Source organism: Arachis duranensis, chromosome 7 (genome assembly GCF_000817695.3).
Source record: "Arachis duranensis cultivar V14167 chromosome 7, aradu.V14167.gnm2.J7QH, whole genome shotgun sequence".
Lineage (NCBI taxonomy): Eukaryota > Viridiplantae > Streptophyta > Magnoliopsida > Fabales > Fabaceae > Arachis > Arachis duranensis.
The window spans coordinates 13,415,771-13,441,687 of NC_029778.3; the positions used below are offsets into that span (position 1 = coordinate 13,415,771).

The window sequence follows — 25,917 nt, forward strand, 5'->3', positions numbered from 1 at the left end:
ATATTTAACACTGTCTTATTGTTGTGCCTTTTCCCTTACTTTGCTTGGCCGTTAACTTGTGCTCTATATAAATTACATCCTACTACTGGCTACTAGGAGTCCAATTAAGCTCCCTCTTCCACCACATAAACATTCTGTAAAGGAAGTTGAGCGAAACATTATGGGATTTGTTTCTATTATGCAACTAAAATTAATTAGCTGCAACCCTTAATGTTTACGATTCCGAGTCCGAACCAAGGCAAATACATAAAAACAGAAACAGTGCTAATTGCTAAACTGATGGTGCTTATGCTGCTTTGTAGATACATGAAAATTTTCACATTGAATTTCAATTTACTAAAAATATATAAACAACAGGCTAAGCGAATCCCCCAACCTTAAGCTACAAAAATTAATGGAGATGAGTATCACATATTTAGTCATGCTTTTTTGGTTAGTATGAATAGGCATGTAACACTCCCTCCAAACTCCTTAAAGATCCATTTTTCCTCCTTTGCTTAACAAAATATAGGAAGGTATGGTAGCACATCTTCACAGAACACAAGCAGTAGACACTCTTGGTGGTTGATAAACATGAATCCTGGTCACACTACTCGTTGCCGTTTCCCAGAGTTTTTATCAGCATTCTCATCGCTACCGTGCATTATTTCGGAGGTGTCTTTGAAATCAAAAGTCCAACCAGCAAAATCGGCCTCTGAAAACAAAGTGGAAGGAGTTGATTTATAGAATGCAAGAGGAACCTGCTTTACCCTCCGCGACATCTGCAATGAACAAAGTTGTCAGCTGAAGAAGGCAATGAATATGTACACATTTTGTTACTTCCTCGCTTATGGCATCATTGAAAAGGAACAAGACAGAAGGTATTAATTACACCTCTGCTCCAATTATTGTTGCATATGAACCAGAACTAAAATCACCAACGTTAACCTCACTTGTTTTGGCCCTGACTGTCAAATCATTCTCAAGAGACAAAGCAAACCTGAATGCAGAAACAAAAGCATATAAGTTTATAGTAGCAAGTCAAAATTAATAAAGGAAGTAGTATAATAATGAAAAATGGAGTGAAAGGCAACATGTAAAACTACTAGTAAAGGGTTGAGATCAAAATACTTGCCGTGAGACAGGAGGACAGTAGTGCTGAAGAATAGTATCAACTTCCCAAAGAGAACTTCCTGCTCCAAAAGAGATAGCTTCATCAAATAAAACAATCCTAGAAGACTACAAGAAAAAACGGAGTAGCTCTGCCACCACAATATGTTTGTCCATGTATATATGCATGCTTCCAGAATTTGTGTCCAAATTTAGAACAGTATGTGTATACCAAACTCAGAAAATATAGCTAATAGGATCATTATCCATGGACCAAATATAGAGATTGGACAATAAGATGAATGAAAAAGCAAGCTTACTCATAGCATTTGACTTCTTAGGGTTAGGTTCTCCGTAGTTGAAATGGTCAATGCCTAACTTTTGGCTGGCACTGACCTTTGCATCGTCCGAGTTTGCAGCAGTTGCTTCATCTGTTGCCTTATCCCCTTTTCCTTCATCAACTTGATCTTCCTGCTCATGCATAAGAAATTCCATGAGAGAATTACAAACTGCACCTGAATCAAAATGAGGCCAAAAGTCTATGATTTCAATATACTAATTTTGTTATACTGCTCACTTCCCCCACCTCCCCTATTTTCATGTGATCTTCGATAACATCAATGATGATGGTGAAATTTAAAAAACAAGCTACTAAAGAAGTAGATATTAAAACAGAAGATATAGGAGATGGTATATTTACCCAGTGCACCAAACAATTAATTGATGGATGTCTACGCAAAATATTGTGGATAAGAGCTGTAATGACCAATGCTCCTGAGGGAGGAATTGAAAGCAATAACCTACTCATTTTCTTAGCAAATGATGCAGCCAGGTAAGCTGGAAGAAGTGGTGACTTGAGGCAAGAATCAAGAAGCTGCAAAATGAAATTCAATGTTGTCACAACAGCAAGAATAGAATTTACATTTGATTCGGTTCAATACTGCTCAAATCACTACTATTCAATTCAATTTGGGAAGCACAAAAGAATATAACATATTTTATAATTTAACAGACCCGTAGTATGTCTTCATGTTACTAAAAACATTACTTTTGTTAAGCCCCCCTTCCTTTTCGCTCTCTTCTTCTCCATGATAAAAGTATTTAGCTAAGTTTCACCTGGAAAAATCTTGCTCGATGTTTCGCCATGAAGATAGATGGAACTAAGAGAACATAGAGTTTTTCGTAGAAATTTGGGTATTCCAATCCATACTGGGTCATGAGTATAAACAGGCTGCTAAGAGCCATCACACTGACAACGCCACCAATGTCATATGATCTTGTTAAGAAATCACTGCATACAACAAATAGAGTCAGATTTGATATGTAGTCATCAGAATAAAAAGTCAATTTTATATAGCATAGACATTTACCACAACATGACAGGATTTGAAAGATGTGGAATAACGACTTGGTGGAGATTAACAAGAACCTGCCAATGAAAAGACATGGCTCATTAAGTTGAAAAAAAGTATGGACTTCTTGTATCAATAGATTAATATATGGTGCAATGAAAACAAGAAAGTGAATTTTATTGATCTCATTCTTTTGTCAAAAGCCATAACCATGTAGATTACCTCCTTGTAGACATCAAGTGGAAGTGGCAATCTGAGAAATGAAAGCCATGCTTGGGTAAATTTTAACTTCATTTTCTTAGTAATTTTGGCTGCAGAGAGTACCTACATTCAATACAAAGTAGACAATCATAATATTCTAAATAAACTTCACAAAGGAATAAATTCATTGATATGGCAAGAAGATATGTGATACTCAATAACTAAAAAAGTAAAAACAGGGAAAGTAGTTCTAAACTAAGCATTGAAAATATATTTGATCCTCAACAACAAAAACAGGGGAAGTACTTTTAAACTAAGCAATGAAAATGGAAAAATAGCTTACACTATTGTTATGCTTTTCAGGCTTCACCTGCTTATCATCTGCATTCACATCTCCACAAGGCTGCTTATGTTCATTTTCTACAGACAAAAATTATATTTATGAATTTCAATTATTATGTAAATTTAATAGCATTTTACATAAAGGACTGCACAGTATTCTGTGTATCAAATGCAGTCCTAAAATGATCACAAAGTCATGATTGATAATATAACCATGGGGGTGAAAAAAAAAGGCTATAAGTAGACAACCTGATCTGCTCCACATTTCAAGATCAGATGTATTATCTGAGTTTTCAAAAGGAGGGACACGTGATATGGTGTAATAGATATTGTGGATTACACGCTCCGTACTGCAATACAATACATTCAAATTATCAAAAGAACTAACTTGCACTAAACAAATAGCAAACAGAATTTGGTAGACATGGTCACAGATAGCAAATACTTAGGGGAGGAAGAAAGATAACCACCAAGTAAAGGCAGAATTTATGACCAAAGGACATCATATCATAATTTAAACTAATTAAGTAAAAATCCAGTATGATAGTGTTCCTTAATAAAGGAACAGAAACTGTTTTTAGCAGTGGCAGTTATATAGGTCTTACTGACCTTGAACTCAACTGACTTGCATCCGCAGCATCTGCATTTTCACTTTTATCCTCTAAACAAGGATGAGAGAATTGAGTTATCAAATGGAGAGCACACAAATAGATCAAAATTATTGTTTTTAAAAGAAGAAAAATTAACATGCAAATCTCTTGTTATGCAATTTTGCAAATGAATGGGAAGAAAAGCACCTGATTGATCTTTTTCCCTTCAAAGTTGTTGCCAGCTTTTTCAGGCTAATGAGTGTAAAATAACTGCACCAAGTAAAATGACAACTTCAGCAGAATAGCCAAATCTCACAATTCACATGGGCCATGCACTCATCCCCAGAAAGAACTGTTCTTGTGACTCAAGAACAATGTCAAACAAGTGAATAGCTTTGAATCACAACAATAACTCATACCGCACATCAATATACTTGAAATACTTCGCTGTTAGTAAATCCACCAAAAATTCAACCGAACTCTCAGAATGGACCTGATAGAATTAATCAAAAGATATATAAATAAAACTTCAAATTGGTCATGAAAGTACAAGCATAAATCAAAGTACTATGGCTTGGTTTGGTAAAGCTTTTTCAAGAGGTGCTTGTGTTTTTAAAAAGCATAAGCACCTCATTTTGCCCTAAGCGGGAGCTTTTCAAAGCTGACTTGTGCTTATAAAATTTTATTTATTTTCCCACACATATTTCCCACTATTATATTGCCATTGAAATCCTCATATATTTCTAACTTCTCATCCTAACCTTCACAAATTCTAGCACAATCTTCATATATATTTTATTTTTCAACCCAATCTTCACAAATTTCTACACAAATACATCTTTATCACATATTAGGTATGAACAGTCACCAAAAAAAAGTCACTAAAAAAATATTAGGTATGAACTTCTATCTATTTATATTATTTTTTTGTGCATTGTTTTTGTATTTTTTCAGTAGATCTATGATGTTTATTTATTTTTTATCTGTTCTTTGAAATGTGAAGAGGTTGACTTGGTTTATAAAAAACCAATCATAAAATTTTCCTTGCATGAACATTAGTCAAAATTATAATAACAGCATGTATATACATATGTAAATAAAGATATATAATCATAAGAGTAGTTTATTTGAGATATGTGTCCCATTTTGTGTGATCTGTAAAAGCTTTACCAAACCAAGCCTACATAATGCAGCTATCACTTATGGACTAATTCGGCTCAAATAAAAAAAATCAAAAGGACTAATTCATAAAACTACAATGTTATATCGATCTCAATGCTTACAAATCAAATTTGAACTTTTGCTCATTAACTTACAATGCTATGGAGGAACCTATGGTATATAGCAGAATGGAACCTGCCGCCATTAGCAACCTTAACGAACTCCATTAGCGTGTCAAGCACGACCTCCTTGACAGCCTCCTGCTCCTCATGCTGTTGCCGCGGCGAAACAAGAACCTCCAGGAGAGACTTGACGAGCTCATCGAACTTTGACCTTAGCCAGGCATTGTAGATGAAGTGTGACTGGTGCTCGGATTCTTTTGCGTCGGCGGCATGTGAGGAGGAGGAAGGGAGAGTGGGGAGGAGAGGGAGGAAGAAGGAGTGGAGAGAGAGAAGGGATTCAAGGAGATGGTGTGGCGGGGAAGAAGGGTTAACAAAATTGAGGAGAAGAGGAAGGTTGTTGATGTTTGAAGCTGAAGAGAGGAGATCATTGCCTAGGGTTTTTATCTCTGCAACGCCGTATCGACCCTTCTTGTTCTTGTTCTTCTTCGTTCTGTTTGGTGCCATGGTTGCTCAGAATGGGAGCTCGCGCCTCTCGCGGCAGTTAAAGGTTTCTTAAGGGTTTTACCGTCAACGACCTTACAACTTTTCTTTTCCTTTTTTCTTTTCTAAGGATTTGGTTTGTTATGTGGGCTTTTAAAATGATAACACAGCCCAATTTTGGTAATTGGGACATTTCCCTCTCAGTAACTTACATTCTGACCAAACTAAGTTGGGTTGGTCTAGTGGTTAGCTCACTAGTCCGTTTAAGTAAGTGTCGGGGGTTCGAATGCCTTGTGCATACAACAACCCGTTGGCCAGCGACAAACCCTTAAATGGAGCTCAGTACCGCGATAGATTAGTCCTTGACCTGGCGGATTGAGGGATACCGTGGAAAACAAAAAAAACTTAGATTCCGACCATTACCAAAAAAAATTTGACCAACAAAACTAAACTGAAACATGTTGATAAAATATTCTTAGGGTAAATATTTTTTTTCTTTTAGTCATAACCAAAAACAGAATTTTTTTAATCCGAAGTAAAAATGCTTCCAGTATTCTAATTTGTTTAATTTTATTAACATTTCGAATATTTATTTACCGAAAAAAAACATTTTGAATATTTTTTAATTATACTTGTAGTTAATATAGATATTTATGTGATAATTCTACCTGAAAGATAAGTTTGAAACTAAACATTAGTGTTGAGGATAAAAAAATATATAACCCAATGAGGCCTGCTACACATACAAGTCTTTTTTGACTTACAAGTCTTACAAGTTGCTAATAGGTCTTTTAATGCGTTATCCGTTTCCTGTTTTCAAAGCGCTACAATAAACGGTTCCTTTTCCTCTTCCTCTTCCTCTTCTTTCTTCGTTTTTTTTTTCGATTTCCATGATTTCTGAAATCAAGTTTTTCCTCTTCCTCTTCCTCTTCTTCGTTTTTTTTTTCGATTTTCATAGTTTCTGAAATCAAGTTTTGAAATCGTTTTGAAGAAGAAGAAGCAGCAGAAGATGAGGAGGAGAAAGAGACAGAGTTCTGAATTATGCAACGAATTTTGGGTGTATTTTTTAAATCCTTTGGGTGTATTTCTGTAATCCTTTTGAAGATAATGGAACTTCAGAAATACACTCAAACGATTACAGAAATACATCTAAAGGATTACAGAAATACACTCAAACGATTACAGGAATTCACCCAAACGATTACAGAAATACACCCAAAAGATTACAAAAATACACCCAAAGGATTTAAGAAAATACACCCAAAATTTGTTGAAGTACATCTTATGCATAATTCAGAACTCTTTCTCTTTCTCCTCCTCATCTTCTGCTACTTCTTCTTCTTCCATAAAGATTTTACCATGAAAAATCGAAAAAAACGAGAAAACAGAGAGAAGAGCACGTAAATAAAAAAGAAGATGAAGACGAGGAAAAAGAACGTGCAGAAACGAAAGAAAAGGAGAAGAAGAAGAGTAAGAGGAAGAAGAACGTGCAGCAAAAAGAAGAAAGAGAAAGAGAAGGCAAGAAAAGAAAGAAAAAAAAGGAGTAGAAGACGAAGAGGAAGAAGAACGGTTCGAAGCGCGTTTTGAGCGTTAGTTTTAATTGGACTTGTAAGGCTTACAAGCATTAATCGCTTGTATGCGAAGAATTTCTCTAATCCAAAATGACATCGTTAAATAAAAATAATATAGCATAAAGGCAAATGAAATTTAATTTAATCATTTTTTGGCCAATAGAATATAGCTATTGAAATCTTATCATTCGTAAATTTCTTAATAAATTTATAAATCTTTAAAAAAAAATAAAGTATCAGATAAATCTTCAAAAAATTAAAATGTCATGACTAATAAACTCATAAATTTTCAAAAAGAAAAAAACTAAGTAATTTGCTTTGAAAAATTGTAACGATGAATACGAATTATGATTTGTGAGTTAGCTCCCTGATCCATCTACCTTTGCGTGTTTCTGGGGGGCAAAACTCAGAAGTCAAAAAGTCTTCTCTGTTGACTTATATAAGTTGACCTCAAATTGCGGTTCATCTAACATAATTGCAGATAATTGGAGATTCTCCTTCTTTATCACTCTTTCATGGCCACAACAGAAAAGACAGTGGCAGGGCAGTGGTCCAATCTACCAAAGGAATTGTTGTCACTCATAGCCAACCACCACCTCCACTCCGTCACCATCCACATCCTCCGCATCCGCGCCACCTGCACCTCATGGCGCTCCGTCATTCCTCCTCCCCTTCCTCCTCCTCCCTCTCACACCATCTTTGGTCAACGGATCTCCATCCGTTGGTCCAATTTCACGGTCACACAAACCTCAATCTTCTACCGTCTCCACTACCAACCATCTTCAATTTCATCTTCTTCTGAGAAGGGATGGATCATCATGGTCGGAAATTCCACATCCAATCCAGTTCAGCTCTTGGATCCATTCACCGACCAACCGCTCTCAGAAACGGTTACACACCCATATGACTGTAAAACTCCACCAAAGCTCCTCAGCCTCTGCAACTTCCGCTTGGTTGAGTTATTTGAAGCCTATGCGCTCACACAGTTCGTTACTCGTCAAGAAGGCGATTCCGGGTCCACTTCTTTCACGCCTTTTGATCTTGTTAAAGCAATATTGTTTCCGAATTCAACTTCCCAAACTTTTGATGAGTCATCACGCATGGTTTTTGCACTCTACAGCAGTGGGAGGCTGTCGGTTTCAAGAATTGATGAAGATGAGGGTTGGACTGCCCTAAACCATGGGAATTCTAGTTTTGATGATGTCATCCTCCGCAATGGGCAGCTTTATGCTGTGGACAAGTGTGGAACCATCTTCTGGGTCGATTGTTCGACCATGAAGCTGGTTCAGTTCAGTCCAATCCTTTGTGATTTTGAGGCAAAGAAGAAGAAGCGGTTGGTGGATTGTAATGGGAGCCTCTATTTGGTTGATATTGATACTGACATTGAAAAGAAAGAATATTATGATGAGAATAATAAGGCTATCAAGGTTTACAAGCTTGATATGGATCATGGGTGGCTCAATGCGGAGAACTTGGGTAACGTGGTTTTTGTGTTGGGTGCAAGCTGCAGTTTTTCTCTCAGTGTTGAAGACTACCATGGCTGCGAAGCAAATTGCATCTACTTGTACTCTCGTCACAGGGTTCGTGCTTTCAGCTTGGAAACATGTAAGTTCAAGCGTCCTAAGCTCTTTTGGCCTTGTCCATCTTTATTTGAATCCAGGTTCAATTTGTGAAGGTATGGGAAAGAGAAAAGGAAGAAAAACGATGAAGCTGGATTGTTTCTGATTTTATTTGGCTATATGTAGAGTTTTGTGCTCTTTGTTTCTATGATTGAGGATTAGGATGACAGAATTATGTTGTTAGACCCAATGATTTAAGTACTTGAGTTCTGAAATGAAGCAGATCAAGTCTTTGACAAACAGGTAATAATAGATGAGTTCAACATTATTTGGAAACACAACAAACATGTCAGGCAAAGTATATCTCAGTAAAAACTGGAAAATTAGCAATGAACTATTGAGATTTACGTTTTCATATAAGGTGTACGAAACACACCAACAAACTATCAAGTTTCATTTAAGCAGAGAGGTTAATAGGTTAACATGCATTCCTGTGAAAAATTACCTTAGCATCAACTTAATTTAAACTCATGTTACCGTACAGACAATAAATCAGTTATTAATTTGTTATATAAAATTACATATTTGATATTTTATAATTTTTTTAGCAAAGTGCTATCAAGGTTTCCGATTCATATAAATTAGCAACTAACTTTATTTTTATTTATTTATTTTTTTGGGTACAGAAATTAGCATTATGATCAAACTAATACAGGGTAGAATGAAAAGAAGGTGGAAGGAGTGCTGAAACAGAGAATGAATGGAATTAAACAAATCAAAGAATTGAACAATGATGAACGAAATCAAATCATGAATGAAAAAGAGAAAATCAAAATGACAAAAATGATAAGCTCAATGGATACATTACTTCATAACTCCATTGTCAAGGAATAGAAATACTGGGTTTGGTATGAGAATTTGCAGGTTTCATGCTTTCAGATTGGAGACATTCATGTTGAAGGACCCTAAACTCTCTAGACACTAAACATATAAAAAAGGAAGAACAAGAAAATGAAACCTAAAAACTCTCAGAAGGTAGGAATGTTTGAGTTTTTTATTTGGCTGTGTTTGTAGTCTTACATTCTTGTCTTTATGAGTAAGGTTTTTTAATGTCATTCTTCTTGCCCAAATCATTTGAGCAATTGAGTTGTTTTGAGTATGGTAAGCCAAACCAGTCTGCCAACACACTCCCTCCCACATATTATCACATAATAAGAAGAGAAAACTGAATAATAATTATAAAGACACTAAAAAGTAGTCATATTATCACATACGGTGACACCAAAATTAAAACACAGATTCCACTATATACCAATTCAATCACTCCTCCCACGCCTAAAATGTTCTCGAATAAACCTTTCTGCATGCATTGGGTACTTATCTCTAATGTACTCCCGAAGGCACTTCTGATAGGAAAAATCAATCCAGCCACCATCAGTTCTTACAACAAAAAGACACCTTGATTGTCGAAATTGAGGATGACGATCAACCTACAAGAAAAATAATGTGAATCAAACAACCATATCAACACTGTCTGCTTACTCTGGAAATAAACCAACAGGCTATTGACAAGAATATATGGGTTCAACATTTTCAGATCAGGTAAAGTATATTTCAATAAAATTAGGAAATTTATATGAAAATCAATGGGGTAAGGTACATTTTCAGAGAAGGTACAACAAACACAAGAAACTTTTTATTTAATGGCTGATAATCTTAATCAAACAATTAATAAGACAACAGTAGAACCATAGTGATACGGAATGCAACAGTTGTTCACACCCAAATTTTTTAAAGAAATTCAAAGAAATTTTCATTCATGAAAATTAAAAAAAAATGTGGCTACAAGATTTAGAGGTCTTTATACCTCTTAGTTCCAAAACCCTAATGTATAAGTTTATTAAAATAAAATGGATTAAATCATAATTGGGCCTAAAATAATAAAAACAAAATAAAATAAAACAAATATAAAATAATCCTAAAATAAATACTAATAAGGTGATGTTTATTTGATTCAACTTTACTAATGAGAGTCTTCGATGCAACTTGTAAATAGTAAAATGTTTGGCTTTCCATTAACCATTTTCTTGCCCAATTCTTGATGCATCTCTTGAACAAATGATTTAGCCATGTTTGCAAAACCTTCTCTTATTCTCTAGTTGTTATTCTTGTAATTGGACCAATTGGTTCATGACAGTTCTCAGTTTATCCCACAGAACTCGTATCACATAGTTTGCCTAACAAAATTAGGAATATTATGTGCAAACTAAGCCATATTTAGAAGCAGAATTTTACTTATTTAAGCTGTATTCTTCTCCGCATATACATGACTGAAGTACTACAAGTCTATAAGCACTACTCAAATTAAAGAAACAACTTAAGGTAACTAATCCTAGATACACTATCCTAATGAATAACCAGTGGAATACTCCACAGCTCGAACTATCACATAGTTGGAACATCCTTGGTTTAGAATAACTTGAAAACCCCGTAAAACAAGAATAGTAATAATAAGAATTTGGCTTCGAAATCATTTTACTATTATCCACTCATATCTTATTACCACATAGTTAAATCTCACCCTCACCAGGACACTATGAACCGTCAAGCAACGCAGTTGAAATCTGGAAACAGAAGCAAACAAAGCATAAGTAGGAGGGTTCGATTACCATGATGGATTCAAGGCCACAACCAATCTTATCTTCAGAGCGGGGATGGTAAGCAAGGAGATTGTCTACAACGGCTTTCTCGTCCTCCGCACTCAGTTGCTCTCCATCCATGTACCTGACGCCATAAACAATGGGATTATGATTATTTCAAGAATCATTCAAGACAAAGCAAAGAGAAGGTTACCTTCGAGAATGGAGAATGTCCTTAGTGAGCAACACAATTGGCTGAATGTCCTTGAGAATCTCTTCTTCTTTGTCCTTCCATTTCCGATACTCCGGGTCATCCTGGAAGCTACTACTCGATGATGATGCTTCCTTTGCTTTCCAAACATAATTAGGGTTGCTGCTGGTGCTGGTAACGTTGTCGTCGGCCTGATCGGAGGGGACGGTGGAGCAGCAGCAGAGGCGGCGAGGAGGCGGAGGAGGAAGTGCTCCGACGGCGAGACCGTTGAAGTTTCGGAAGAGAAGGCGGTGATGAAGCAGGAATTGCCTGAGGAGAAGAGGGCCGGTCATTGTGAAAGGGGAATTGTGGATTACTTCACTCAACAGTGTCTCCTCTGCTTTCAGCTTCATACTCGATAATCCAGAATCATATGATCAATCGCTATCATTATCATACTCATATTCTATTGGTTATTCGAGTTAGTCTCAACCCATTATGTCTCTTATCGGGTCGGGTCTGATAACCCATATTGATTATCTGCCTTCTTGACTTTGTAGCCCTCAGCAAGGTCATGCATTTACAAACAAATAACAACAAAGAAACAAGTCAGGACAAAGAAAATTGTTTCTTTTTTCTATTGGGCCTAGGCCCATTCGAATATAAAAAACGAATATAAAAAAATTATTCACCTAACCTTTTTCGAACATTTGTCCCATGCACGGGAAATGAACTTTGGTATATGAAGCTCAAGTAGAAATTTTTTCCGCTTGAAAAACATTGGAGCCAATAAAAAAATATATTTCTTCTTTCCTTCTTTCTGAAAACATGGTCATATTTTACCTTTCTCAGCACAATCGCAATTCCAATTGTAGAAATAAATCAATAAACAAATAAATCTTGCTCTTTAACTAATTCACATCAATTATGTTATCTACGCATAAAAAACAATCAATTAGTTTTTTTTTGTAAAATATTGTTAAAATATAAATATATATTAAAAATATATAAAATAATATATGTAAAATAAATATATATGAAAATTTATTTAGTAATTAAAATATAGAATTCATTAATAAAGTATTTTAGGATACCAAATTACTTCATTGATAAATTGTTGGATCAATCTTCATCACAAGTATTTTAACGGAATAATAAGGCTTATTCACTTTTTGTTTCGATTAATGTAATATGTACCACTCTATGAATATTCCTTTGTAAATTTTAATATTAAAAGTAATTATTAAAAGAGGCCTGCTACACATACAAGTAAAAAGACCGTACAAGTTTTACAAGTTATCAGCCCAAACTTTATTAACACGCGCACTAACTCATTTTGAATGGAGCGTAACTACACACGCCCCACTCAAACGGTTCCTCTTCGTCTTCCTCTTCCTCTTCCTCTTCCTCTTCCTCTTCTTCTTCTTCTTCGTCTTTTTCCTCTTCTTCCTCTTCCTCTTCCTCTTCCTCTTCTTCTTCTTCTTCTTCTTCTTTTTCGTTTTTTTCGATTTTCATGGTTTCTGAAATTCTTCTTCTTCTTGTTGCACGTTCTTCTTCCTCTTACTCTTCTTCTTCTCCTTTTCTTTCGTTTCTGCACGTTCTTCTTCCTCGTTTTCTTCTTCTTCTTCTTCATTTACGTCTTTTCTCTCTGTTTTCTCGTTTTTTTTAATTTTTCATGGTAAAATCGTTTTTGAAGAAGAAGAAGCAGCAGAAGATGAGGAGGAGAAAGAGTTCTGAATTATGCATAAGATGTACTTCAACGAATTTTGGGTGTATTTTCTTAAATCCTTTGGGTGTATTTTCTGTAACCCTTTGGGTGTATTCTATAATCGTTTGGGTGAATTCTTGTAACCGTTTGGGTGTATTTTCCGTAATCATTTGGGTGTATTTGAGTGATATCTGACTGATATCTATGGGTGTATCTGACTCATATCTATGGGTGTATCTTACTGATATCTATGGGTGTATTTTTCATTTCAGAAAAAATGGCAAGCATTACAGAAATACACCCAAACGATTACATAAAATACACCCAAGAGATTACAGAAAATACACCCAAACGATTACATAAAATACACCTAAGAGATTACAGAAATACACCCAAACGGTTATAGGAATTCACCCAAACGATTATAGAAATACACCCAAAAGATTACAGAAAATACACCCAAAGGATTTAAGAAAATACACCCAAAATTATGCATAATTCAGAACTCTTTCTCTTTCTCCTCCTCATCTTCTACTTCTTCAAAAACGATTTCACCATGAAAAATCGAAAAAAAAAGATAAAACAGAGAGAAAAGAACGTAAATGAAGAAGGAGAGGAAGACGATGAAGAAGAACGTGCAGAAACGAAAGAAAAGGAGAAGAAGAGTAAGAGAAAGAAGAACGTGCAGCAAGAAGAAGAAGAAGAAGGAGAAAGAGAAGGCAAGAAACGTACCTTGAATAATATTTCTTCGTTTTTTCTAGTGATTTTGATGAAGGAGAAAGAGAAAACGAAAAGAGGAGAAGAAATTTCAATAAAAAAAAGAGGGAGGAAGAGAAAAAAAAGAGACACAGAGAAAGAAGAAGAAGAAGAAGAGGAAGAGGAAGAGGAAGAGGAAGAGGAAGAGGAAGAGGAAGAGGAAGAGGAAGAGGAAGAGGAAGAGGAAGAGGAAGAGGAAGAGGAAGAGGAAGAGGAAGAGGAAGAGGAAGAGGAAGAAGAATAAGAAGAGGAAGCACGGAGAAAGAAGAAGAAGAAAAAGAGGCACAAAAAAAACGTGAAACGGCATGAATAAAGCGCGTGTAAGTGACGTAGGAGTTGCAACACGTTTTGGTGGATTAGGCATTAATAAACTTGTAATAGTTACAAGCCCTAATCGCTTGTATACTGAGCTTTTCCCTTATTAAAAAGTTAGAAAAATGATAGAAATAAAACACATTCTTTTGAACTTGCAAGAATTAGAAGAACAACAATATTTATTTACAATAATAAATGGCAGCAATACAATAATCAATAATAGAAAAAAAAAATCACATAAATAAGAAAATAGAAACAAGTTAACACACCAAAATTTTTAATTTGAAAAGCCTTTTCAACGTGAGAAGTAAAAACCATTAAAACTAAAAAATAGTTTTACTATGATAAAAAATAAAATACAAAAGAATCACAAATTACTGTACAAAATATGCATACAATAAACCAAATAACTCAAGCATCGAAATTTACAAGACAAGAATAAGATGAAAATACCATAATAAAAAAGGCTATGTCCGAATTCGATTTTTCTGAATACAAACTTCCAATCAAAATTTCTACCGTTCAAACTAAAAAAAAAATGAGGTGAATATATGGTCCAAATTTTACGTCGACGTTGAACGAGTAAAAAACAAATGCTCAAAGTCTGCTGCTCTGGTAAAAAAACGTGGATAGTGTTCTCTCTTCTCTTTCTCTCTCAATGCTTGTATTTTTGACCAAATAAGACCTCTTTTTACAACTCTAGCACATATTCAGCAACTTTAACTATCCATAGATAACTTTTTTTTCCACGTAAAAACGGACCTCAAAAATCCAACAAGTACAAACATTATTTTTTAATTTCTACTATCAAACTTAAACTCATTTGATTTGAGTCTCACACATCACCCAACATTCAACACAATTCGAGAACTATTTCAAGGGTCACCATCCCAGAGCTCTTCCAAGGACTTGTAAGGCCCATCTTCTGACACATAATCTTCCGCAGTACATACTCTGCGCTGTGGAATTTGGGTGAATTTCATTGTTTCCTCCTGGCTTAGCTCTCAGTCAAACATGTCAAGGTTTTGTTTCATCCTCTCCTTGTTGAAGCTCTTTATAATGGCACTTGCCCCTTTTTCATATATCCATCTCAGTGCTACCTGCATTCAGTTAACAAATAACAATCAATCAATAAAAAAAATTAAAGTTTAATGTATTTATTTATTTTCAGTTAACAAAAGTTACAAAGAAGAAAAGAGGACAAATTGAGGTTGGTTGAAAAAATTCAATTCTCAAACTTTTTCCTTTATCTTAGGCATGACATATAGTTGTAATGTTTTATGTTTTATTGAAGGGTCAAAATAATGAAATGGTGCACTACAAACATTTACTATTGGTTTACCCTTTTATTTTCAGGTTTTAGATTTAATCATGATTGCAATAGTTACATTAAGGTTACTTTAAGACTAAGGTATTAACTATTATTAATAATACCTGAGACACGGTTTTGTGTCTTGCGCTGTCTATTTCCTTAAGTATTGGGCCCTCCATGACTGCATTTGAACCCCACGTAGTTTTGTAAGCTCCTAATGGCGACCATGCACTAACATGGATCCCTTTTTGCTTGCAAAACTCTCTCAGTTTCGCCTGCTGCCATGCCAGGTACATTTCCACCTAAACACAATTTAATAGAAATATTTTTGTGCTTGACATCATCGTTGTAGGATAATGTGGGACAATGACAAAATCCTACAAAGATGAAATGATGAGTTGCAAGTAAGTACACAAAGAACGAGTAATAATAAACTTTTGGAAGAGTTTCAAAGTATTCCACGAAAATTGCTCCAGTGGTTTTAGCCATTGATCACAATCATAAAATATATACATGATTGAGATCAATGACTAAAATCACTCGAACACCTGCATTCTTAGAATACTTAAAAATTTTCCTAAATTTCTTTTACCTGATTAACGGCAGGAGGTATAGTGGCATTTTCCAAGAGGCTGGTGATCTTTTTGATGCCAAAGTTGCTGACACCAATAGACTTGGCTAAGCCCATCCTTTGACACTCTTCCATGGCTTCCCATGTTCCTTTTATATCAAAGGGAATCACATAATCCTTTCTAAACTCAGCAGCATCTTCAGCTTCTGGTTTCAACCTTACTGGCCAATGAATCAAATACAGATCTACATACTCCAGCCCAAGCTTCCTAAACAGTTAGTTACGAGAAAATTAAAGAAAAATATACAAGCATTATGAGAAATTGAGAGTTTAGTTACTTCGTTTTCTCTATTACCTACTTGCACTATACATAAATATGGCAATTTCATAAAAAGTTTAGAAAAGATTCACGGATTTAAGAAATTTAAAGTAACAGTTTTTCATGCAGATACATGTATAATACATGATTATGTTAGTAAACAAATAAGGAGTATTAGTCCAAATCAATCCTAAGAACTTTTTGTCGAACACTTAGTCTCTATAAGTTTTTATTTCATAAACAAATCAATTCTCACATCAAATTGTGTGTCTGCATAGATGACGAGTTACTAAAAAAAAGTATTGATTCATCATAGATATTGAGATACAACCAATTTGAGTGTATTGAAAAATTTAAAACAATCACACATTCACTTTTAGACATAAACAGGGGAATAGCACTAGTATTACTATACTTACTGCAGTGTAGTTTTGAGAGCTGGAAGAACAAGGTCATGGTGAGCTTTTGTGCACCATAGTTTTGATGTGATAAATAATTCTTTGCGGCTCTTTATAAGGCCAAGTTGTAGCGCTCTCGCCACAGCTTGGCCTAGAGGCTCCTCGGAGCCATACAATGTAGCGGTGTCAAAGTGCCTGTAGCCAGCCTCAATGGCATCAATGAAGATTGGTATGAGAGTTTCAAAGGGAGGAAGAGGAACCGCTGCAGTTCCCATGCCAATCAATGGCATCTTTTGCCCTGAGTTTAGAATCGTTTCTGGGATTTTCTTTGCTTCCATATCCTCTGGATGAGTTTGTTAATGTGATTTGTATAAACTATAAGTTAATGGAGAGATTCTTATATGCTTTTGGAGCAAAAAGAACTTGTCTCATGAAAAGTTATGAATGTAATGAATCTTTATTTTCTCTTTGCTTTGGAAAAATAAGAAAGCATTTTTCTTGGTCTGAAGAACTTTGGATATTAATAAACTAAGGATGATAATTAAGGAAGAAATTATGGTTGTTATAATAGAAAATGAAAAATAATTTCAAAAAAACTCCTTAACGAAATCCTTGCATGATAAAGTTGAACACTCTAAATTGAAGCCAGAAACTATAATTGACAGTGATACTATTATTAAATGTTATCTTTGGGAAAGTTCTTTGGGAATATAACTGGCAACCAAATTTGGATCTAAACTAAAACTCATGACAAATATTGAACAAAGATAAAGGGACATCTAATTAGAACAAACAGCTGGTGAAATTACCTGAAAATTTAAAGAAGATGAAACTTGTGATATGTTTGTTTGTTGGTTATTGTAGAATGTAGAGTGCAGTCTCTTTGTTAAACAGAAAGAAAGATAATAATATGCCACAAGACCCGACCCTATTCGACCGTTAAATGGGCTAAACAGTCCCATTAAATTAAGGTCGCCCAGCCCAAAAATAAAAAATAAAGTTTACTCTATTAATTAGAAAGGAAGAGGCCGGACCAAAAGAAAGAGAGAGGTCCGAGCCACACTGATTCATTGACACCTCATGTGGCATAGACTAACTATCTAACACCTCATGCTTAACTTTTAGAAACTTCTTGTTGCCCTAAAAAAAAAACCGTAGAAACTTATCCAAGATTTACATGCATAAATATATTAAAGGACAATTCACGTGGATAAAACATTTGGAGGTTAAATTTGCACAAGTGCAATGTTTTCAAACAGTTTATATTATGGTCCTAAATTTAATTTATGTAAATTGCTACAAGTTAAAGAGTTTTACAAATTCTCGCATAAAACCCTTTGTTCAAATCGCAGATTATGAATGCATTTGAGTTAAGTATAAACCGCGATAAGGGAAGAATGATTATGCATTTGAATGCATTTTAGTTAAGCGTTATGAATGCATTTGAGTTAAGTATAAAACTCTATGCATTATTATTGCAGATTATGAAGACATGATTTTCTCTCTATAAATATTAGTTGAATATGATTGTAAAGTAGAATGACAAAATTACAATATCTAGTGAGGATAGTTTTTTAATATTTGTGTACTGCACAAGAAAAATTCATAAAAACAAAAGAGAAAATCTAAAATTTATTAGCAAAGAGTTTTTTAGTGTCTTTATCCATTTATCAAATAGTTTTTCCGACCTACAAACTAGTATATTGCAGAAGATTGGAGCATGTGGATAACGAATGGAGAAGTTATTTCACAAAATTTTGATGATTATTGTATCAACCGGTGTGAAGTATAATACGTTTGTGATAAAATCTAATAAAAATATGCTAGTTCTGTTTCATTGTCACATAAGTTTTTCAGAGTTGAGAACACATGAGTTGTATGCAAAATTGGAGGATATTATCGACAGTTCTTGAGCATCAGTTTCGAATGTCATTCAACTGCATTAGGAAAACTTCTAGTTCGATACTTGTAGTTACACCAGCCTTTCCATTGGTTGCATCCTCCTCCTTCTTCGGTTGATTTGAACACGAGGATGAAGATGCCTATATTGTAAGAGACAATCATTCCTTCCACGAGCTAGCAGTTGCGATGACTGGTTTTTCTCGCATAATTTCTGATAGTGCAGGTTACGGAGAACTATATCGAGTTGAAAATACAATGTAAGAAGATAATACGGATGAAAAGGCTGTCGACATAGTTAGGGACAGTGATCAAGATACAAAGAGTAATTCACGTACACAGCAAGAGAAGGGCGTCCACAATCTAACATAGGAGTGTTCATGGCTCGGCCCCAAACTTTTTAGTGGCTAATTTGGTGTGATTTTACCGGGTCTAGGGTTGGGTAAGGGTCTCAAAAATAGACCCGATCATTATTTCAGGTCGGGTCCGAGCCATAGCTCGGGTCACCTGAACTCGGCCCGGTGGCTTGGTTATCATACACAATTAATATTTTGTGTTATTAGTGATGGATGATGGCTATTTTTATGTGGAATTTAAGTATTATAAACCTTAATATTTTGTGTTATTAGTCATTATAAGACTATAAGTTAATGTTTTATGTTTAAAATGTATAAGACTTTAGACTAATGCATAATATTGTGTTATTTGTATTGATTTAAATATTTGGTGTTATTAGACAATATGGAAAAGTCTAGGGGACCAACAGTTTTGTTGAATTTTGGCCAGCATGTAACCAGCAGAGGAAGGTGAGCCATTGGATGAAATCTCACACCAATCTCACACCACCAAATTATCATTGATGGCTAATTGATGGCTAACAATCACAAAAATTGCTGACCCCCTAGCATTGTTCTATTAGTATTGATTGTGGCTATGCTTTAATTTTAGGGAAGGGTTGGTTCTTGTTATATTTTTCTAAGTGAATTTTACCATATCAAATAATAGTTGGAGTCTTGAAAATTTGGATATTTTCACATGCTAATTTAAAAGAAGGTAATGTTAACGGCCTTGTTTTCACCCAGTTTTTATCCGATATAATCGTGGCTCGAAAGTCTGTAGGTTTTATTGGGTCTAGGGCCATGTTCGAGTCTAACAAATAGGTCTGGTATATATTTCGGATCGGGTCTAGATCACATCAAACTTGATTTCACCTAACCCATGAACACTCCTAATCTACCAGAATTCAGAACAACATGAATAAAGTATCCACGGATGAAGTATGGTAAAATAGCTCTTTTCACTTTGCTTAATATCATTTAGCCACGGTCACAAGTGTGGGCCATAATGTCTAAATCATAGCTATTTAAAGGTTTTTAAGGTTTAGAAAAATGTGGCTAATAGTCCTAAAACCGTATTAAAATAAGAATGCATCATCCTTAATATCCATGATTCTTCTTTTGTGGCTAATGTATGTTAGTCACGATTTTATCAAGATTTAGCCACGTTTTTAATTATGGCTAATCACCAATATGTCATGGAGCGCAAGATTATCATTTACTATAACTATAAAAGTTTAATATTATTTGAAAATATTAACTTTTTCTAAATATTTTTTAATTAAAAAATAAAAAAACAGTTGCAAAAATATACAAATATATGACCTTAGTTTTGGTAATACTTTTTAAATACAGAAAAGCTAAAGAGTCATCACAATTTAATTTATTATTTTTGACCATTATTTAGTCATTAATTTAATTTATTTAGTCTAATTTTTTTAATTTAGTAATTTAATAATATACTTTATTTTATATTTTTAAATATTAATAATTAATTAATGGTCAAAAATAATAAATTTTAATAATTTTCTAACATTCATTTTTTAAGCATTGTCAAAATTATATAGTCACAAATAAAACCTAAAATAAATAAACTATAAAAGTAACTAAAATAAATAATTTTTAAATTTTATAGGACCTAAACAAAGAAAATTATATCTTCCATTGGAACTAAAAAAAACAAATATTTAATTAGAACAAAAGTCAAAAACTTATTTAGACTTTTAATTAAGTATATTCCCAAAACTAATTAATTAACCTCCAAAACATTATTACACATATCAAAAGTACAGATTTGTTTCTCCCTTCAAAATCTACACATAAATAAATTTCCATTTATGAAAAAGAAAAATTAATTAATAGAATAGCCATAAAAATCAGATTTAACTATGTTAAATTTATACCAAAATCAATTATTAAAATCAGTTATTAATATAAAATATACATAAATAAAATATACACTAAAAATTAGTTAAATTATATTTATATTTATATACAAATACATTGTGACTGATTATTGTGACTGATTTTAGTTAACAAATGACATTTTTGAAATATATTATATACCTGCATGAATATAGAAAAAACCAAAATTGTAACGTTCATGAGGTGCATGCTGCATATTCCTATAAAGGAAAAGTATAAAGAACCAAAAGTTTATCAGCCAAAAGTTAAACAAAACTATATTAATTTATATCAATAATTAATTAATTTTAAATTTTTTAAATTTAAAATTTAAAAAATTTTAAATTGATTAAGTAAACCTAATTAAAACCTATAAAAACCTTCCTCTTTTTTCTCACATTAATCTATCCACTTCTAACAATCACAAATTCGAAAAATATATAAAAGAACATCTATTTAATATGAAAAAGAAACATTCTAATACTTAGTAGAAGAAACATCCATATATATTAACTCGTAAAAATTTTGAATTCATCCAAAGGTATTTAGCTGAGTTTTGGCTGATATGCTTTTGGTTCCTAGCTTTACTCTCCTATAAATTACATCAGCTTTTCCCTTCAATTTTCATGTCTCACTGCCCAATGCCTCTTGTCTAAGTTGTGCTGCATTTGGCACCATTATCTTCCTGCTACAAACCCCCACCCCAAAAAAATCTTCAGTTTTTCCCTTCATTATTGGAAGCGAAAAACAAGAGATAATCATCATGGTGATGAAGAATGGTGGGTTTGAGAAGAAGGTGTTGATGCAGAAGACCAAGAGCTGGGGCAAGGAGGAGGATCACAAGAGTAACAAGATCTTGGTAACAATCAATATCTTAGGGAGTTCGGGGCCAATAAGGTTGGTAGTTAATGAAACAGATCTTGTTTCACGTGTTATTGAGACAACACTGAAATCCTATGCTAACGAAGAGCGCCTTCCTCTGTTGGGATTTGATGCTACCAACTTCTTTCTCTATTCTCCAGATGCCGCCTTCCATGGTAAGACTGTCCAGCCATTTTTTATTTAAATAAAAATATTTGTTTAATTTTTATTTTTGTCAAAGCAGAATATTTACGTTTTTGTGTATTATATGTTAATTTTATCGAAGTATTTCGCGGGCACATACCAAGAAGAAAAAGGTTTAAGGATTAGTAGAATTTATTATTGTTGATTATCACTTTTAATCATTAACTTAATTTTTTAGTCTAAATAATTTAATAACATACTTTTAACTTATACTTTTTTTACCGAAAAATTTAGAGGAAAAAAAGAAAGCACAAATATGAACAAATTAATTATATTGTATAATTTTTACTCTTCAAAATTAATTGACATTTAATTTAAAAGTAAAAAATAGAGTAATTCTTCGCATACAAGCGATTAAGGCTTGTAAGCCTTACAAGTTCAATTCAAACTAACGCTCAAACACGTTTCCAACCATTTTTCTTTCTCTTCGTCTTCTCCTTCTTCTTTTCTTTCGTTTTTTGTCTTCTCTTTCTCCTTCTTCTTCTTTTTCTTGCTGCACGTTCTTCTTCCTCTTACTCTTCTTCTTCTCCTTTTCTTTCGTTTCTGCACGTTCTTCTTCATCGTCTTCCTCTTCTTCTTCATTTACGTTCTTTTCTCTCTGTTTTATCTTTTTTTTCGATTTTTCATGGTGAAATCGTTTTTGAAGAAGAAGAAGCAGTAGAAGATGAGGAGGAGAAAGAGAAAGAGTTCTAAATTATGCATAAGATGTATTTTAACGAATTTTGGGTGTATTTCTTTAAATTATTTGGGTGTATTTTTTGTAATCCTTTGGGTGTATTTTCTATAATCGTTTGGGTGAATTTCTGTAACCGTTTGGGTGTATTTCTGTAATCCTTTTGGTGTATTTTTGTAATCCTTTTGGTGTATTTCTGTAATCATTTTGGGTGTACTTCTGTAATCGTTTGGGTGTATTTCTAAAGTTCCGTTATCTTCAAAAGGATTACAGAAATACACCCAAAGGATTACGAAAAATACACCCAAAGTATTTAAGAAATACACCCAAAATTCGTTGCATAATTCAGAACTCTTTCTCTTTTTCCTCATCTTCTGCTGCTTCTTCTTCTTCAAAACGATTTCAAAACTTGATTTCATAAACCATGAAAATCGAAAAAAAAAAACGAAAAAGAAGAGGAAGAGGAAGAGAAGAAGAAGAAGAGGAGGAGGAGGAGGAGAAGAAGAGGAAGAGGAAGAGGAAGAAGAAGAAGAAGAACCATTCGGAGTGTAGCGCTTTGAAAATAGGAAATCTTAAATAACGTATCAAAAGGCCTAGTAACTTGTAAGACTTGTAAGTCAAAAAAACTTGTATGTGTAGAACTCTTCTAAAAAATATTAATAAAAAATTAAAATAAAATACTTGTGCTTTAACTTAAATTATGAAAAAATATATTTTTATAAATTTATGAATTAAAAAAGAGAGATTGGCAATTCTTTAAAATTTATTAAAAAAATAATTTTTTTATTTATTAACATCTAAGAAAATATTATAGTAAAATCGACCAATATAACTTATAATCTTTTAAGGTGACATAAGAAAAAAATTTGATTTTTTTAGAATTTGATATACAGATAAATCTAATAAAAAATACTAACTAAATTTATATAATATATGATTAAAAAATAAAATAAAATATTATATTAATTAAATTATTATTTAAATTGTGAAATAAATTAAATAGAGAAAATTTCACTCCCCTCTCCTGTGAGATGCTAAAATGACACTCTCCTCCCCTCTATTTTATAAATGTACATTTTCCTCCCCTATAACTTTTAAAAAAAATCCCTCTTTAATCCATTTTAAATTTTGTGTTAACTAATGTTAACTTTATTCATTTTTTTTTGAAAAACAAAATTATTTTTACAAAAATATCCTTTAGTAAAAAATTTTATTTTTTTGTCATTAAATTTTGCTTACTAAAATACCCTTTAATAAATTATTTTTTTATTGATTAAATTATATTTTTACTAAAATATTTTTAAAAAATTAATAATTAAATTATTTTTTCTAATATACCTTTCAATAATTTTTTTGAGAGATTACATAATTTGAGAGATTACATAATTCAAGAGAATTTTAATATAATAAGAGTGAAAAATGAGAAAGGAAAAGTGACTGCTATTTGTGCTTCTGAAGGTTGTCGTTGGAGGATTCATGCTTCTCCTTCTCCAGATGGTATTGCTTTTATGATCAAGAGTTATGAGCCAAGGCATACTTATATTAGAAAATCTGAGAAGAGAAATGCTAATTCTACAAGGATAGCAAAAAAGTTAAAACAATCTTTAAATGCTGATCCAAATATGAGCTATGAACTCATGTCTAATGAATTGATTACTAAGTTTGGAGTTGAAGCCCATCCTAAGAAATTATATAGGGCCAGAAGAAAAGGAAGGAAAGAAGTTGAAGGTTCTCATGCTTTAAGTTATAAGAAAATAGTTAAGTTTGCTAATATTACTAGAAAAAAACAGGGGAGCATAATAAGATTAGAGTACTATGATCAAATGACATTGGAAGAGGAAAATCGTATTTTCAAAATAAATTTTGTGTGTCTAGTTCCTATCACCAACGAAATAGAAATATTCACCATTTTATGCAAGGTTTCTACATTCCACTTCACCTTCAGCAGTCACGAATTGGAGCAACCACATCAGCCAAAGAAGACGTGAAATGGAGGCACGGAGTCGCAAAATGGGGACCCCTCCAAGGTGCGGATGCTGCAGACGAAGTGAACAACTCAGGTGGGCCACATACGAAATGGGCAGTAAATTTGTGTGTATTTGAATTGTAATTTGTTAAACTGGAGTTTGAATAAAAGTAATTTTATACAATTAATTTTAAATAAAAGTAAGTTCGTAAAAAAAAATTAAGCAAATTAAAAATTAAAATTTTCAAGAAACTTTTAAAAAGATATAACGTATTTTTTTTTTTAACGTAATTGCCAAACACACTCTTTATTTATACCACACACAAAATGAAGCAACTTAATATATACCACACACCAATTAAAACCAAAGTTAGGCTATAAAAATCCTGCTACAGCGGAAGTGATGTCACTAACTCCAATTCATCCTTTTTCTACTTTCTCTTCCTCTCTGTAAATCCCATTTCCATAAATCTTAGATTCTATTTCTCTTTCTCTCAGTGATTTGGCCACTTCGTATACGTCAGTCTTGATATGATCTAATTCGTGGCCGGTGAATTTGATATGAGTGTCATGCCCTACACCCATTTCATAGAAACCTTGCATAAAATAGTGAGTATTTCTACTTCGTTGGTGATAAATACAAATTGACAATGCATAATTTAAGTACAATTTTGATTCATACGCATTATAGAAAATAATTTTTTTTCACACATATAAATACAAAAGCCTTCTATGGCACCTTGAAGGTTATTATGCGACACATTCATTTTTTAACATCAAGAGTAATTGTAGTGATAGTTTCTTATTAGATACCAATAAATTAAATAATGATTTTTTAATGGATTTAAAAAGAATGTCAATAGTTCATTTTTAAATTCATAAATTTGTAGCAACAAAAATTATTAAAAAAAATATTAGTTTTAACTTTTAAGGTTCAAAAATGATAAATTCTCTTCTCACTATTTTTTTATTAGGATATTTTTATCTCTCATCATTAAATAAATAGATATATCAATTATTTTTTGTATATGAAAAGTTGTAAATTTGTCAATTTTTAAGATATTTGCTTTAATATACGATGACTAATTTATATACGATAAATAAAATAAACAAATAAATGATTACCATGTGAATTATATTTTTTTGGTCACCATTTATTTTTTATTTATTTTTTAAAAGATACTATATCAATATATATACTAAAATACCCTTATAAATAATTATAAATAGACATATATGTCCTTATGATTAATTTTGTTGAAAAATTAAATAATGTTTTTATTATTGTGACGAAAATACCCTCTTATGATAAAAAAATTAAAATTAAATCTTAATCTAATAATCTAATAATTTCGTCTTTGACATTTTAAAGCAACCAATTAAATCTCTAACTTCTGAA

At 32.9% G+C, this 25,917-nt stretch overlaps 5 protein-coding genes across 6 annotated transcripts in view; 2 read left to right on the forward strand and 3 right to left on the reverse strand.

Moving 5' to 3' along the window:
- Positions 1 to 267: 267 nt before the first annotated feature.
- LOC107457892 (protein NUCLEOLAR COMPLEX ASSOCIATED 4) lies at positions 268 to 5,423 on the reverse strand. Its single transcript, XM_016076080.3, has 14 exons — positions 4,891 to 5,423; positions 3,994 to 4,067; positions 3,791 to 3,844; positions 3,594 to 3,653; positions 3,234 to 3,334; positions 2,986 to 3,023; positions 2,664 to 2,765; positions 2,460 to 2,518; positions 2,206 to 2,380; positions 1,790 to 1,963; positions 1,410 to 1,560; positions 1,115 to 1,172; positions 874 to 979; positions 268 to 761 (listed from the first exon to the last, which is right to left on the reverse strand). The coding sequence occupies exons 1-14, from the start codon at positions 5,359 to 5,361 to the stop codon at positions 585 to 587; spliced, it is 1,800 nt and encodes a 599-aa protein (XP_015931566.1). The 5' UTR covers positions 5,362 to 5,423; the 3' UTR covers positions 268 to 584.
- A 1,829-nt stretch (positions 5,424 to 7,252) lies between these two features.
- LOC107457893 (F-box protein At2g26160) lies at positions 7,253 to 9,597 on the forward strand. 2 transcript variants are annotated; one of them, XM_021127479.2, is made up of 2 exons: positions 7,253 to 8,513; positions 9,154 to 9,597. In XM_021127479.2, coding segments are annotated over exons 1-2 (1,092 nt in total). In that variant the 5' UTR covers positions 7,253 to 7,423; the 3' UTR covers positions 9,156 to 9,597. The 2 variants fall into 2 exon arrangements, 1 of the variants encoding a protein (XP_020983138.1); XR_008001527.1 differs by having other exon boundaries at positions 7,255 to 8,770.
- Positions 9,598 to 9,679: 82 nt separating this feature from the next.
- LOC107457895 (protein DCL homolog, chloroplastic) lies at positions 9,680 to 11,806 on the reverse strand. The gene is made up of 3 exons (XM_016076083.3): positions 11,321 to 11,806; positions 11,137 to 11,251; positions 9,680 to 9,957 (listed from the first exon to the last, which is right to left on the reverse strand). The coding sequence occupies exons 1-3, from the start codon at positions 11,707 to 11,709 to the stop codon at positions 9,784 to 9,786; spliced, it is 678 nt and encodes a 225-aa protein (XP_015931569.1). The 5' UTR covers positions 11,710 to 11,806; the 3' UTR covers positions 9,680 to 9,783.
- A 2,892-nt stretch (positions 11,807 to 14,698) lies between these two features.
- LOC107457870 (methylecgonone reductase-like) lies at positions 14,699 to 17,069 on the reverse strand. Its single transcript, XM_016076043.3, is given in 4 exon segments — positions 14,699 to 15,175; positions 15,510 to 15,689; positions 15,980 to 16,226; positions 16,697 to 17,069. Coding segments are annotated over 4 exon segments (969 nt in total). The 5' UTR covers positions 17,014 to 17,069; the 3' UTR covers positions 14,699 to 14,950.
- Positions 17,070 to 21,496: 4,427 nt separating this feature from the next.
- The window catches only part of LOC107457857 (uncharacterized), a 4,942-nt gene continuing 521 nt past the window's right edge, over positions 21,497 to 25,917 (forward strand). The window contains exon 1 of the mRNA XM_052251755.1: positions 21,497 to 21,851. Coding sequence (XP_052107715.1) covers positions 21,578 to 21,851 — 274 coding nt within the window. The 5' untranslated portion in view covers positions 21,497 to 21,577. The remainder of the gene's footprint in view (positions 21,852 to 25,917) is intronic.